Source organism: Lemur catta, chromosome 11, assembly GCF_020740605.2.
Source record: "Lemur catta isolate mLemCat1 chromosome 11, mLemCat1.pri, whole genome shotgun sequence".
In the NCBI taxonomy this organism is placed as follows: domain Eukaryota; kingdom Metazoa; phylum Chordata; class Mammalia; order Primates; family Lemuridae; genus Lemur; species Lemur catta.
In genome coordinates, this window is record NC_059138.1 from 65,996,217 (window position 1) to 66,010,077 (window position 13,861).

At 36.8% G+C, this 13,861-nt stretch overlaps 1 protein-coding gene across 1 annotated transcript in view; it reads left to right on the forward strand.

The window, feature by feature from the left end:
• The window catches only part of HDAC9 (histone deacetylase 9), a 555,319-nt gene that overhangs the window by 66,154 nt on the left and 475,304 nt on the right, over nt 1-13,861 (forward strand). The window contains exon 2 of the mRNA XM_045565228.1: nt 470-590. Coding sequence (XP_045421184.1) covers nt 566-590 — 25 coding nt within the window. The 5' untranslated portion in view covers nt 470-565. The remainder of the gene's footprint in view (nt 1-469; nt 591-13,861) is intronic.

Here is a 13,861-nt window from a genome sequence, read left to right on the forward strand (position 1 = left end):
ATTTGTTCCTTTTTATAGTGCATTAAACACTTTTTTTTTTTTCTGCCAGGAGGTCCCATCAGTAGAAGGAAGTCTTTGACAATGATAGTTTAAAACGCTGTGGTAGTGAGATACTTATATCCAAAATCCAAAAAAAGATTTTTAATTTCTATAATAATGAAAATAGCAAATTGTAGTGAATAATAAATAGTAAACTAACTGTAATTACGTGAATTGCTTTCTCACAGATTCCTTCTACACCTATTATTTTATTTCGGTGTTCACGATATTCCTGTGCTATAAGCAAGACTGCTAAGTTTGCTTTCTTATAGATGAAGACTTAGAGACATGGGAAGTTGATGTAACAGCCTCAAAGACCCTCGGTGTCAAGTTGTAGCTGAGCTAAGACTCGAGGCCAATTCTCTGTTTCTTTTCTGGTGTGACTTGACATAGCTTGTATGTCACACATTGCATATTTCTTATGTTCTAGGTTTCTCCTCTGCCAGACCCTCTGGGACCACCATCGCCAGCTGAACGAACGAAGGCCGTGAATCCTCATCCTAGTCTCTCAGTCCCTCTGGTTCCCATGATGAGCTCACCAGTGCAGCCCGGTCAGTCTGGTTGTTTCTTAAGCCATTATTAGACTTTATGTGAAAGATAGTGCTTTGTGGTGCTTCAAACCAAGCAATTTAAGTAATGAAGGAACTTTTTTCCTGACGAAAATCGATTAATATTATAATAAATTTTGAATTTTGCATTCTGTAGCTAATTCTGTAATCCTTAACCTATTTTGCTTCCTGGGCAACTAATTTCATTTGCATTGTAGTCTGAGCACCAGGCTTTAATTCTTCTGTTTCTAATGTAACATTCAGATTGAATTTTATGAAGTTATGAATATTAAGTATTACATAGGAATCTAATACAGACCCTTAGTCTTTCTGACCTAAAAGGTGTCTGTATGCTTCTAAATTATGCCGTGGGGCTTTGGAAGTCAGCTTGTGACTCCGCCTCCATCTCTTTGATACACCGGAAGGACATTTTTCCTCCCCACCCTTCTTTGCTGCCACTCCTGTTTCCTATATACATATTTAATTATAATCTCAGCACCTGCTTCCTCCGAGTCCTGAGAGATATGTGTGGATCATGTACTGCTGTGATCAGCACAACCAACACCCATTCCTCCAGGAACAGGGTGTCACTTTTGGAACAAACACAATCCACGTTTTGGGAATGATGGAGTGGGGTCAGATACCACATGCTAATAACAGACAAATTTTAAAAGAATTTTCTGCTTGGATCATTATGGGAACCTTTATTTCTATATATTCTTCAGCATATTGGTATCTTTGAGATATTCAACTCTCTAAGTTGAAGTTATATAGTGCTATATTCAGGGATCACAAGGGGAAAACTTTTGTCAAGATTTTCAGTCCTTGAATTGCCACACCCAGATTAGCTGCTCAGGAATTCACTGTCTAAGTAACTTTTCTCCACATCCCCAGTAGGCTGCCAACTTGTATGCTGAATTTGGAACTGGGAATTATTGGAAAGTATAGCTGTGACTGTTAATTCTAAATGATATAGTAAAGAAATCCCAGAGTCTTTAGTTACAACCATGGTTTATAATTGGCATCGTGTCATCTGGTTAAGCAGATGAAAGTTACCTATGTCTGTTATCTCTGAGTCTCCATAGCCTAGTAGTTCTTAAACTTTAGCAAGCATTGACATCACTTGGAGAGTTTGTTAAAACAAGCCACATACTCATAGTTTTGATTTAGTAGGTCTGGAGTGAGGCCCAAGAATTGTGATTTTTACAGGTTCCCCCAGGCGATGCTATTGCTGCCTGGGGACCATACTTTGGTAACCACAGGTCTAACCTCCTGTACCTGTTTCTCAGCACCTCCCCCTCCATTCCCTACAGACAGCCCTGTTCTATGAGCTACGTTGCTCATTGCAATTGTGATATAGTATTATCCTTTCTATTGGGATGAACTTGAAATCATATTTACATTTTATATGTATATATTACATTTTAAATATTATACATATATTTATTTGTGTCTAAATTCACAGTTTCAAAATTGCATAGTTTAAAAGAGGCACTTAATTTAGAACCACCATGGTCAAATATTTTTTCTAGTACTGCTTGGCAGCAGAAGTTGGCATATCCTAACCCCCAAGAATATTGATTTTATAATATGAAGATCTTTGAGGCTGCTATTTTGATGAGGAAATTCTTGCCAGTCATGATAATTGTTCAGTTAGGAGAATGGAAAAAGTGGGGTATAAATGAGACAACCATTGAGTGAAGCTCATCTGACTTTAAAGTCACTAAAATTTTCTTGTGTGTTTTTTTCTTAAAATCATTTTGCTCCGTTGAGAACAATGTTAAGTAGAGGTTTCAATCAGCTCTGTTTAGAAAATGTTTGTGAATGAAATCTAAAGTTTAGGAAAGTCATGGTATAGGCGCCAGGTGGGTGGGAGTCCCTTCTATTTATTGCAAGTAACAGACTATGATCAGAGACCTGAAATGACTTTGCAGATACAAAGGAAGGTGTTCTTGCCACAAACATAAAAATATTCTTCTGCTGTTACTAGCCTATGTCTTATGGTGCCATATGTATTGTATTGGTGAGAAATAACTTGTTTGACTTAGAAAGTGTTTTTCTTATGTCCTTTCTTTTCCCCCACAATCTAAAAGAGAATTAAATTGGTCTTATGCAATCACCATCCATTTATTTTGCTTTTGTATCACAAATGGCTCTAAGGAGTTATTGTGCACCAGAAAGAAAAATAGACTCACTCCAGTAGTTACAGAAATTCTTTAATAGTCCATGTTTCAGACTGAGTATTTATGTTTGTCTTCAAATTTGGTTCTGGGATAGTGTGAATTATTATTTTTCCCATGCATTACCACCATTTTCAGAAAAGTTCTACATCCATATTCAAATACAGTTGATATCAAGTACAAAATGCTAGTGTCTTAATCATGTATTCAGTCAGACAATAAGTGCTGATTTTTGTATATAGGATTCACTAGTTTTTATTTAATCTTGCTGCCCCAGTAATGTTCAAAGTTAGAGCATTGGGTATTGCTTTGGAGCACTGAGGAGCCTGAATGGGTGAAGATTGGATAATCTGTTTGGATAAGATTGGCTGCTAGCTGCTGCAGTTGAGATATTCATTCATTCAAAACTTAAGCTTCTATCTTGTACCAGGCAGTGTGTTACGCAGTAGAGACACAAAGAATACTAAAACATGACTCCTACCCTTATGATGGAAATGTTAACAGTTTGGGCCCATTCACTGTCTTAAATATTTTAATACAGACCAGAAATTCATTTTTTCCGTATAGCAGTATGAATGCTATTTCTAGTAATTTAATTTTTATCAGAATTGCCAAATCTCAGAAGGAAAGACTTTAGGGCTCATCCAGTCTAGTGTTTTCCAAATAATATCAGAGAATAAAAATCACCTGGGGCTGTTAAAAATACAGATTTTCAGACTCCTCCCTCAAAAAGTCTTATGCTGTAGACTGTAGAGGAGTGGGTGGTAGATAACATAATGCAGAGTACTCTTCACTATGGCTTGGCAAAGTGTGGAAATGCTTGTAGTCTGCCCAACAGCACTAGTGTTTCATTTTGAGACTCTGTAAAAACAGAAAATACATCATTAAGTCCTACGTCAAGTAAGTATCTCTCCTGTGAGGCAAAATAAGATAATTCAGTTATTTTGTTCTCTGATGATAAATACATAAAAAGCTAACACTGTTTGGAACTTAGAGGCAGATAATAATTTGTGGGGAAAATTCTAGTGGTTTACATCCTCTGCTATCTAGACCATCCTGTTTTTATGGAGAGGTGGCTGGACCAAAGAGGTTCTTATGAAGTGCATTTCTTTTTCACCTGTTTTAAACCAAAGCAGATTTTTAGTATGATCCCAAGATTATAGAAAACATGATTTGAGCCTGGACATTTGTTAAGAGTAAATAAATTGGGCTGCATCAACCCTAAAATGATTTCAGTATGACTTTTAAATTTGATGAATCTAATTTTTATAATATAATTTTGATGAAAATGCATCCAGAGGAATTTTCCAAGCATAGAATACAATGTGCATGATGCCCCTAGAATTGTACAATTCTGTGGCCTTGTGGGCTTCTAGGTAAGTTTGGAAGAGCCATGAAGTTTTAGGTAAGCGTGGCCAGAGTTGTGTGGCAAAGTCCTACAGCATTGGTTTTCAAAGTGCATTGTATAAAGGTAGTTCATTTCCCTTTTCTTCACCATTGTGGGAACACTTATAACAACTGTTCTACCCATATGGAGTGAGAGGGTCAGGCTATTTATATAAGCTAAAGGTGTATAGCAGGATCTCATATTCTATTCATTTTCTCATAGGCAAATCTTGGGCAAAAATTAGTTAAGAGATTTCCCTTCATGCTTCTGTTTTGCTAAACAGCTGAATTCCCTTATAGAAATGTAGAGTAGGTTTAACTAATGATCAAAAAGTTCTTTGAACTATAAATTGTTATGGAAATGCTACGTAGTATAAACAATTTGAGGGTAAGCATTAATAAAAGCTTCACTGCAAGCATTTTTAAAGAGGACTAATAAAAGCTTCACAGTTCAATTAATACAGCACAACATTGGGTTTTCTAGAAGCATATGGGACCCAGAAGGCCTGCCCCTGTTTTTAAAATTTACGAACTCTTTAATGATTCACCACTTTTCCTCCAGTGCATTACCCACTGTGGTGCTATTTAGTCATTAAGCAGGAAACTAAAACCAGGGCAAAGCTACAAACAAATATCATAATGTCCAAGTGGGTATTTTTCCTTCAGTTCGTTCACAATGTGTTACCATAAAAAATGAATGTTAAATGAAATAGAGTCATAGGACAAATCAAATAGGTTATGGCTTCCCCAAATGAGTATGATTAGTTGGCTTTTTAATGAAATACAGGTCAAATCCCATTACAAGAAGCTCTATATAACTAAAATATTTTCAGGCTCCTGGCCAATTATCTATTTCAAGTAATATTCAAGAAAAATATTCCAAGATAATAAAATAAATTTAGTCCCTTGAAGTTTGTTGTAACAGAATTTGACCACAGGGTATGGTATTAATAGGGGGAGTACTGCAAGTTAAATTTATTAAATATTGTTTTAGCTTTTTTTTCCACTTTAACTTCACAGTTAAGTGATTCATTCTTTTGCTATTCCTAAGTCTAAAATTCTCAATCTGATATTTAAGTTTGAAACATAAACCAAAGAAAATATTTTATTTATTCTCCACTTCCTGAGGGACAGTGCTTTAATAGTGAGACATAAACCTTTCCCCAAAATGTTCAGTATAAATTTATTTGGCACATTTATTTGTCCTCACATTTGCTTTTCATAATTAATTTTGGACTCTCTAGAAATGTAAACATGCTTAATAAAAGCTAATGACACCATCCGGGTCAAATGTTAATGGAACGGCTACTTGATTACCTTACCTGTATTTTTCTGATGTTGAGATTTCCAGTGATTATGGAGATCCAACACTGCTGTACAAATGAGAAAAGTCAGAATTTTATCTTGAACCCCTCTTTTAAAAAATATCTGATAAGAAAAAAATATTGCAAGTCATTGTAGTTACTTGTTTGTTTTGTCACTGGGATTCCAAATGTTTGCTCAGTGTGTTCATGGACATGGACATTTTGGGGTATGTTATTATCATTCAGGGTGTACTACCTATTGGAATAAATTATTAACCTGGTGATTATGAGATAGTTCTTCAAAAGTCCTATCATCTCTCATTATATGTTGTATTTATGGTGGCTCCCGAATGTAAATCCTAGTACTCTGGGAGGCTGAGGCTGGAGGATTGCTTGAGCTCAGAAGTGTAAGACCAGTGTGACCAACAGTGAGACCTCACCTCTACCAAAAATAGAAAAAATTAGCTGGGTGTGGTGGCGTGCACCTGTAGTCCCAGCTACTCAGGAGACTGGGGCAGGAGGATTGCTTGAGCCCAGGAGTTTGAGGCTGCAGTGAGGTATGATGACGCCACTGCACACTACCCAGGGTGACAGAGCAAGACCCTGTCTCAAAAAAAAAAAAAGTATTATGATTAGAGATTTTTTTAAAACTACTTTTAGAAAATAAAAGTATATAGCTACGAAAATTCTGTTTGAGTAATTTTCTTGTTATTTTTGAATGTATCTGTATCCTTGTGCCTATATTACTGTGTTTCCTTTTTTATTGAAGAAGAATTGAATGTATCTCACTTTGGCTTTATGTTTAAAGTGAAAGAAACAATAAATCATAAAACGTATTAAAGGGTCATGGTACATCAATGAAAGGATCTAGAAATTAGCAGAAAAATTCAGGAAGTCAATTATAGAAAGAGGAAAAATAATATGTACCATAACTTGTGTTAGGTAATACGTGCTATTGAATCTTCAAATTTCAATAAAGTATGTCAAAGTTGGGTTCATTTTCCCTTCTGTTGGGAGAACTGATAATCTGCCTGCCCATCTGCCTTCTTACCTTTCTTAGTTTTCTTTGTTTCTTTTTCTTTTATTCTGCCTAATTCCAAAACGGATTTAGGGTCTATATAAGTAACTTTTGAAAAATAAAATACATGGGGAAGAAGGGAAATGAAAAGAAATTGGGTAAATATTCTTAATATATACACTTAATTTTTGTGTGTCTGAGCTTCCTGGTAACAAGTCTGTTTTCTACTGTGAGATTAATCTTCCTTCAGCCTAAATCTGATCTAGTCACTGCCCTGTTTAAGAAATGTCAGTGGCTCTCTATCTTCTCTAAGGTACACAAGAACCTCAGTCCCTTTCCAGGCTTGTCTTCCTAATTCTCCTCAATGAACCCTGTTTTGTTCACCACGTGGAGCTGCATGCCTTCCCCAGGTCCAGCTTTCCAGTCTGCCTGCCTTTGAAGGCACCTTTTTCCCTGCTGAGAGTATCCTGTTGATTTACCCTTCAAGACCCAGTTCTTCCTCCATTCTTCTGTGAAGCTTTCCTGGATGACACTGACATTTGTTACCTTTCTCAAATATGGGACTTATCTCCGGGTGCTGGGGATTGTCTTCTCCAATAGACTGAGATTTTTGAGGGCAAAAGACATCTTTCTAAGTTGCTTTTTTTTTTGGTATAAAGTGAAGCAGTTGGGTATTTTATTTATGGTTGCTCTCTTAGTCAAGTAATACACTGCCTAGCACATAAAAGGAACCAAATAAGTGAAGAACAAAGGACATTTTGTGAGAAGGTTGATTGCATTGGTGCTGGAGGTGTGGAATTGGGGAGGAGGGAGACAGTTGGAAATATCTGAGCAAAACCAAGCTGTTTCGTCTCTTTTTGTGAATCATATCTCTTTTCTTTGTTTCTTATTTACTCATTTGTTGACTGTTTTTCTCACGTCTTCTGAATGACAGCTTAGAGATATTCTTTTGCCTCTATTTAAAGGCATCTCTTTTTGCTTATTTTTTAGGCAAAAAGCATTACTGCCCACTGCAATGCTTTTTATCCTCTCTTTGAGGTGAATTGTATATTCCTTGAACAATAATATTGCAGTAGGGTAGTCATTGTTTGCAAGACTTGTGGTTTCATACTGAGTTCCCTAAATGTGGAGAAGTCAAAGTTTGGATCTGCTTACCTAGCACAGTGGTAGATGAGGCCCACCACCGTTTTTCCTTTTAGTAACTTGAACTTCTCCCTGTTCCAACGCTTATAAACCACCTTCCTCCCCATAACCAGTAGTTAACTATACACTGTAGTTAAGAAAAGTGGAAAGAGTAAAAGGATTTTGTTTTTTTTTTTGTTTTTTTAAATTTTTTTTTTTTGAGACAGAGTCTCACTTTGTTGCCCAGGCTAGAGTGAGTGCCGTGGCGTCAGCCTAGCTCACAGCAACCTCACACTCCTGGGCTTAAGCGATCCTACTGCCTCAGCCTCCCGAGTAGCTGGGACTACAGGCATGTGCCACCATGCCCGGCTAATTTTTTTTGCTATATATATTTTTAGTTGGCCAGATAATTTCTTTCTATTTTTAGTAGAGACGGGGTCTCACTCAGGCTGGTCTTGAACTCCTGACCTCGAGCGATCCACCCGCCTCGGCCTCCCAGAGTGCTAGGATTACAGGCGTGAGCCACCGCGCCCGGCCAGAGTAAAAGGATTTTGAATTGTGGTCAAGCAGGAAATTAAGTTAGTAGAAGTCATTGGTTCAACATTCTTTATGCTTTTAAAAATGAATGCATTTTTTCATACTGTGTAATTAACAGTAACTTTTTAACAGACTAGGTTTCTGAGGACCTTCTGTAAAATAGGTAAAAAGGAAAACAGCTGGTTTAAAATTTATGACTTTTCATTCTAGATATGTTTTCAGTTCCTCTTGTTTAAAATGATGAACTTAAAAACACTTTAAAAATAATAGTTGAAATCTTCATGAAGATTAAATTAGGATTTTTAACTTTCTGTGTGTCTCCATTAAAGATGCGTTTTTCGCTGTATTATTTGACAGTGTTCTTGTATGGCATTTGATGCAGAACGAGATCTCTTACTTTGGAATATATCTAGTCAAATGAGGTTGCTTTCATGTCTGCCCAGGAAGTTTTTTCTAAAAACCATGGAAAGAACAGATGTGGAACAGGCAAGCACTGCATGTCTTTCACTCAGAGCTCTCTGGGGAACCTCTTTGGGTAGGCTTTTGTTTGCCACACACATAACAAGTATGTCTTTACCTGAATGATGCAATGGTCCAGGCTCCTGTGGGATAACATCTACTGACAATAACACCATAACCCATTAGTCGATCACAAACTCCCTGAATCCACAGGGACTTGCCCCAGTCCAAATGAGTCACTAATTCTTAAACTACAAGGTAAAACTGAGGCCCTAAGGGAGGAGGGACATGTTAAAGTTGGACTGTTTATTTTGCTTGTTATAACTGGAGGATCATTAAGGAAATGTTTACATCCTGTTGGGGTTATATGTTCTTGACCATTATATAGGGTAAAGAGGTTTTGATTTTTTTGCTTTTTCTTCTCTTATATTCCTTACCGTTCTCTTCTCCCCAATCCCCTAAGGAAAAAGTATTCATGCTCATGCTCATTGGGTCTAAATAAACCCAAATATTTTTGCTTTGAATATTCTGTTGTCATATCTATTAATGAGAAATTATACAAATGCATATTTGAAGTTATTAGTAAAAGCTTAAGGACTTACACACAAGCTCTGGAAACACCTGTCATCTATCTGTTATTCACTAAATCTCCCTTTGTCCTACTTTCCTCATTTGGAAAATATGTCATGAATTTGTTATATTGGTATATAAAATTTATAATTATAAAAGAGATAGTAAAGTATCACATGTTCATTTAGAATTAATCATACATACATTTGTGCTTTTTTTCCCTCAACTGTGACCTGTAACTATCCTTTTGTGAATGTCACTGTAAAATCTGATGTCTTTAGGTCTCTTTACACTGATGTGATTGATGCCCAAAGCCATCATTTCCCAATTCTGTCAGTTTCCAGTTTTGTCTCTGTCTCATGGTTTGCTTACTTTTGAACAAATAAAATTATACCATTTTTTCCTTTTTAAAAATTATATCCAGCTCTCTACTTTATCCCACCCATAATAGTGAGTGACTTAGTTGCCTTGCTTCACCTTTTGGTGTATTTTTATACCATTTTTCATGCCAGCACTTCTTGTGAGCACCTGCTTGCCCCCCACTTACCCTATGGACATTTACTTCTGTATATTGATTACATATTGGTGAAAATATTTGGCTTGAGCATCTTTCTGGACCTTGTACTAGCAACTTTGTCTTGTCATTTTTGTCAAATGATTTTTTTTTTATCTTTTGGTCAAATAAGATATGTCATTGATAAAAGTGGTAAATATGAGAGAGTCATCATTTTTTATGGTTTCCATCCTGTGGCCATTCTGAGTTTGTATTTGGTATCCACCTTTAGATCAATTAGTCCCAGAACTCAGGGTTCTATAACATGTAGCAGGCAGCAGAGTAAATTGGAAAGAATAAGAGTACCAGAAGGAGCCAGAAAATTTCTGTTAGAAACCCAACTCTGTCCTAACTAACTTTGGGGCTTTACCTCTCTGGATATCAGTTTTCCATCTTGTATTAGTTTCCTGCGGCTGCTGTAACAAATGACCACAAACTTGGTGGCTTAAAACAACAGAAATTTATTCTCTCACAGTCCCGGAAGTCAAAAGTCCAAAATCAATTTCACTGGGCGGACATTAAGGTATCAGTAGGGCCTTGCTCCCCCCAGAGACTCTAGGGGAGAGAATCTGTTCCTTGCCTCTTCTAGCTTCTGGTGGATGCCGGGCATTCCTTGGTATGTGACTGTTATCACTCCAGTCTTTGCCTCTGGGGTCACATTGCCTTCTCCTCTTCTGTGTGTGTCAAATCTCGCTCTGCTTTCATTTTATATGAGTATATGTGATTGCATTTAAGGCCCACCTGCATAATCTGGGATAATCTCCCCATTTGAAGATCTTTAATCACATCTGTAAAGTCTGTTGTTTTTTTTTTTTTTTGCCATATGAGGTAGTATTTGCAGGTTCTAGGGATACTAACGTGAATATCTTTGCGGGTGTCAGCTATCAAGCACCTGAAATAATTTCAGAAGTCATACTGGCTTGTAATTTCTATTCACACATTTGCTGTACATTTCATTCATTCATTCGCTCACTCACTCATTCGCCAGACTTTTATTTCATGCCCACTGTGTGCCAGACACTGTGTTAGGTATTAGGAATAACCTACTGACCATGCCTTTAATAAGTTTATTACGTTGTCCGCAAGATTCCCATACAGAGTAAGTGCTGAGATGAAGCTAAGACAGGCAACTTTTTTCTATTGGATTCTTTGTGTGTCTTCTTTTGCATAATTCTAGAGCACAAGCCACCATCATGCTTCAGTGCTTATAAATCATTTCAGTACCTATAGGGGTTATGTGCAGCCTGTGGACCAAAAGGTGTTCTGTGGGGGGCACAGCATGTATCAGTTTAAATTCAGTTCAAAAGAATATATTGAGTACAAAAACAAAGTGTAGACCTTGTCCCCCAAGGAATTTGTAATCTTATACAATTATTATCAACCCTGCTGCACATCAGCATCAACAGCAGAGCTTGAAACACTACCCACACCTGTTCCCATGTCCCACCTTGTACTTGGTTCTGGGCGGAGCCCAGGGGTCTTTTTGAAAAAGCTCATCAGGAGGTTCTTACATGCTGTTAGCATTGAAGACAGAGAACCTCTGATCTAATAGAAGGATAGGGAAACAAAATACACAGATCCTGATAAAAATGCAAGACAGAATGCCGTAAGTTTCCTTAGGATATACAGAAACAAAATAATTTGGATACTCAGAGGAGAGTGAGATCATACCTGGCTCAAGGGAAATTTGGAGAAGGAAGGAGCCAGGGCCCAAAATCTAGGCACCAATTCTTCTTTTGCTAAGAATTTCTGGCCTGGAAACCTGAAGAGTCTGAGAGTTCTAAATTTAAACTTGGCCTTCTAGGTCACCATGAAGGTATAAGTTTTCAAGGTAGAAAGGGTAGAACATATTTTATTTGTCAACCAATAGGTTGATTTGTACTTTTTAGAAATTTGGAAACATGATGGCTGGGCTTCCATTTGTAGGTACTTTTTGCTCTATATCCTGTAAGATTAGGAGTAGGGTTCAGAGAGAGAAATATTATAAAAATGGAGAGGAAATTTTTTTTTTTTTTTTGAGGCAGAGTCTTGCTCTGTTGCCTGGGCTAAAATGCCCTGGCGTCAGCTTAGCTCATAGCAACCTCAAACTCCTGGGCTCAAGTGATCCTCTTGCCTCAGCCTCCCGAGTAGCTGGGACTATAGGCCCACATTACTATGCCCAGCTAATTTTTTCTATTTTTAGTAGAGACGGGATCTCCTTTTTGCTCAGGCTGGTCTCGAACTCCTAAGCTCAAGCAATCCTCCCTGCCTCCCAGAGTGCTAGGATTACAGGTGTGACCCACTGCTCCTGCCGGAGAGGAAGGTTTTATTTAAAATGTTTCAAAAGAAGAATAGCCAGGATACGGTGACTAACTGTAAGACAGAAAAAATACAGTGGAAAGTAACAAAGGTAATTTAGAAGTTCAAGAATAATGTTAGAATTAGTGGGAGTGAGGGATATTGATAGAAAAGATAGCTAATGTCTGTTGAATTCTTTCCACAAGCCAGGGGCTTTACCACTGTGTTTTCTTTATGTCATTGAATTCTTTTCATAACCTCGAAGTAGTTACTATTCTTATCCCCATTTTACAGGTAGGGAAATTGAGACTTTGAGGGTTTACTTATCTTGCTCTACCAGGGTCTCACAGTGAATTGATTGGAACATCTAACACTGGGATCCAGGTACCGTATTTCTAGAGTTTGTATTGTTAACCACAGTTCTGCTTGCTAGTTAGTTGTTAGGAGGCTAGTTTGAGAATAAAGTTGATGAAGAGAAGTTGGGCCCAGAGATAGAAGTTTAAGAATCATCAGAACAGAGGTCACACTCAAAAATAGGAGTAGCATCAAATCCTCAAGCATCAGTCATAAATTAAAAGACGGAAGAAAGATAAGCGTAGAGGGACAATGACCAAGCCTCACTGAAATTTTCAGGGACAGTATCTTATTATCCCCCTTTATAGCTGCCGGTCACTTAGCACAATGATTCATTTTTTTAAAAAAGTCTTTGAATGTTTAAATAAGCAAATGAACCAATCTTTCAATCCTGAATTTTTCTACCTGTGCTTAAGATTCTACATGCTTAATAATTACAAAGACTTGAAGGAGACAAATCTAAACAATTTCTTCAAATTGTATTGCCTGTTTTTTTTGTAAACTAAGATATTAAAGTGACAAATATGTAAATGGTGAAGTAATGGGCTGCTGAGTGTCCTTCTCATCCCCCTCCTCTCAGAGTGCCCTGAAACTTACTTAATTCTATCATTCTCACAATGAGTATACATAAAAAGACACTATTAAATAATCCAGGAAAATAAAATTATTGCCTTTAAAATATATAAATTATATTCTTTTTTGTTACCTATCATTACAAGTTGAGTATCCCTTATCTGAAATGCTTGGGACCAGAAATGTTTCAGATTTAGAGTTTTTTTTGGATTGTTGAATATTTGCGTATATATTAATATGCGCTATCTTGGGGATGGGACCCAACTCAAACACAAAATCTATTTTCATTTTATACATACCTTATAAACGTAGCTACAAGATAATTTTGTACAATATTTTAAATAATTTTGTGGATGAAACAAAGTTTGTGAATATGAGGCCAGGTGTGGAATTTTCCATTTGTGACATCATGTCAGTGCTCAAAAAGTTTCAGATTTGGGAATATTTAGGATTTTGGATTTTCAGATTAGGGATATTTGACCTGTATAATCAGATAAAGTTTCCTATGTTTGTTTTGTTCTTTTAAACCTCATTGTTCCACAATAAGAATCCAGCATATTCATTTGAAAGGTTTAGGGTATTGAATAAAAAGGATTTCAGAACAGCTATATGGTTGTGTTAAAGATTTTAATGTTATAATGCTGTATTTCTTGTGCTGGTTTTCTCAAACTCATATTTTTTATTGAGATTTGTAGTTTCAGCTACTACAGCATTAGCATCATATCTGAACTCTTAAAAAATAGTGCAGGGCTTGCTCTAGTCTTTAACCTGCGTGTCCTATTTTTTCTAGTATTATAGTTGAGTGGCATTGTAGAATGTGGTCTTCCTACATAATTCATCTCACCTAACTTTATTAGGAAAATTAATGGAATGGAAATCTCACATAAGTGTTTGATTAGAATCAAGGGAAATCAAACTAACTTGTGATAAAGGTCAAGATG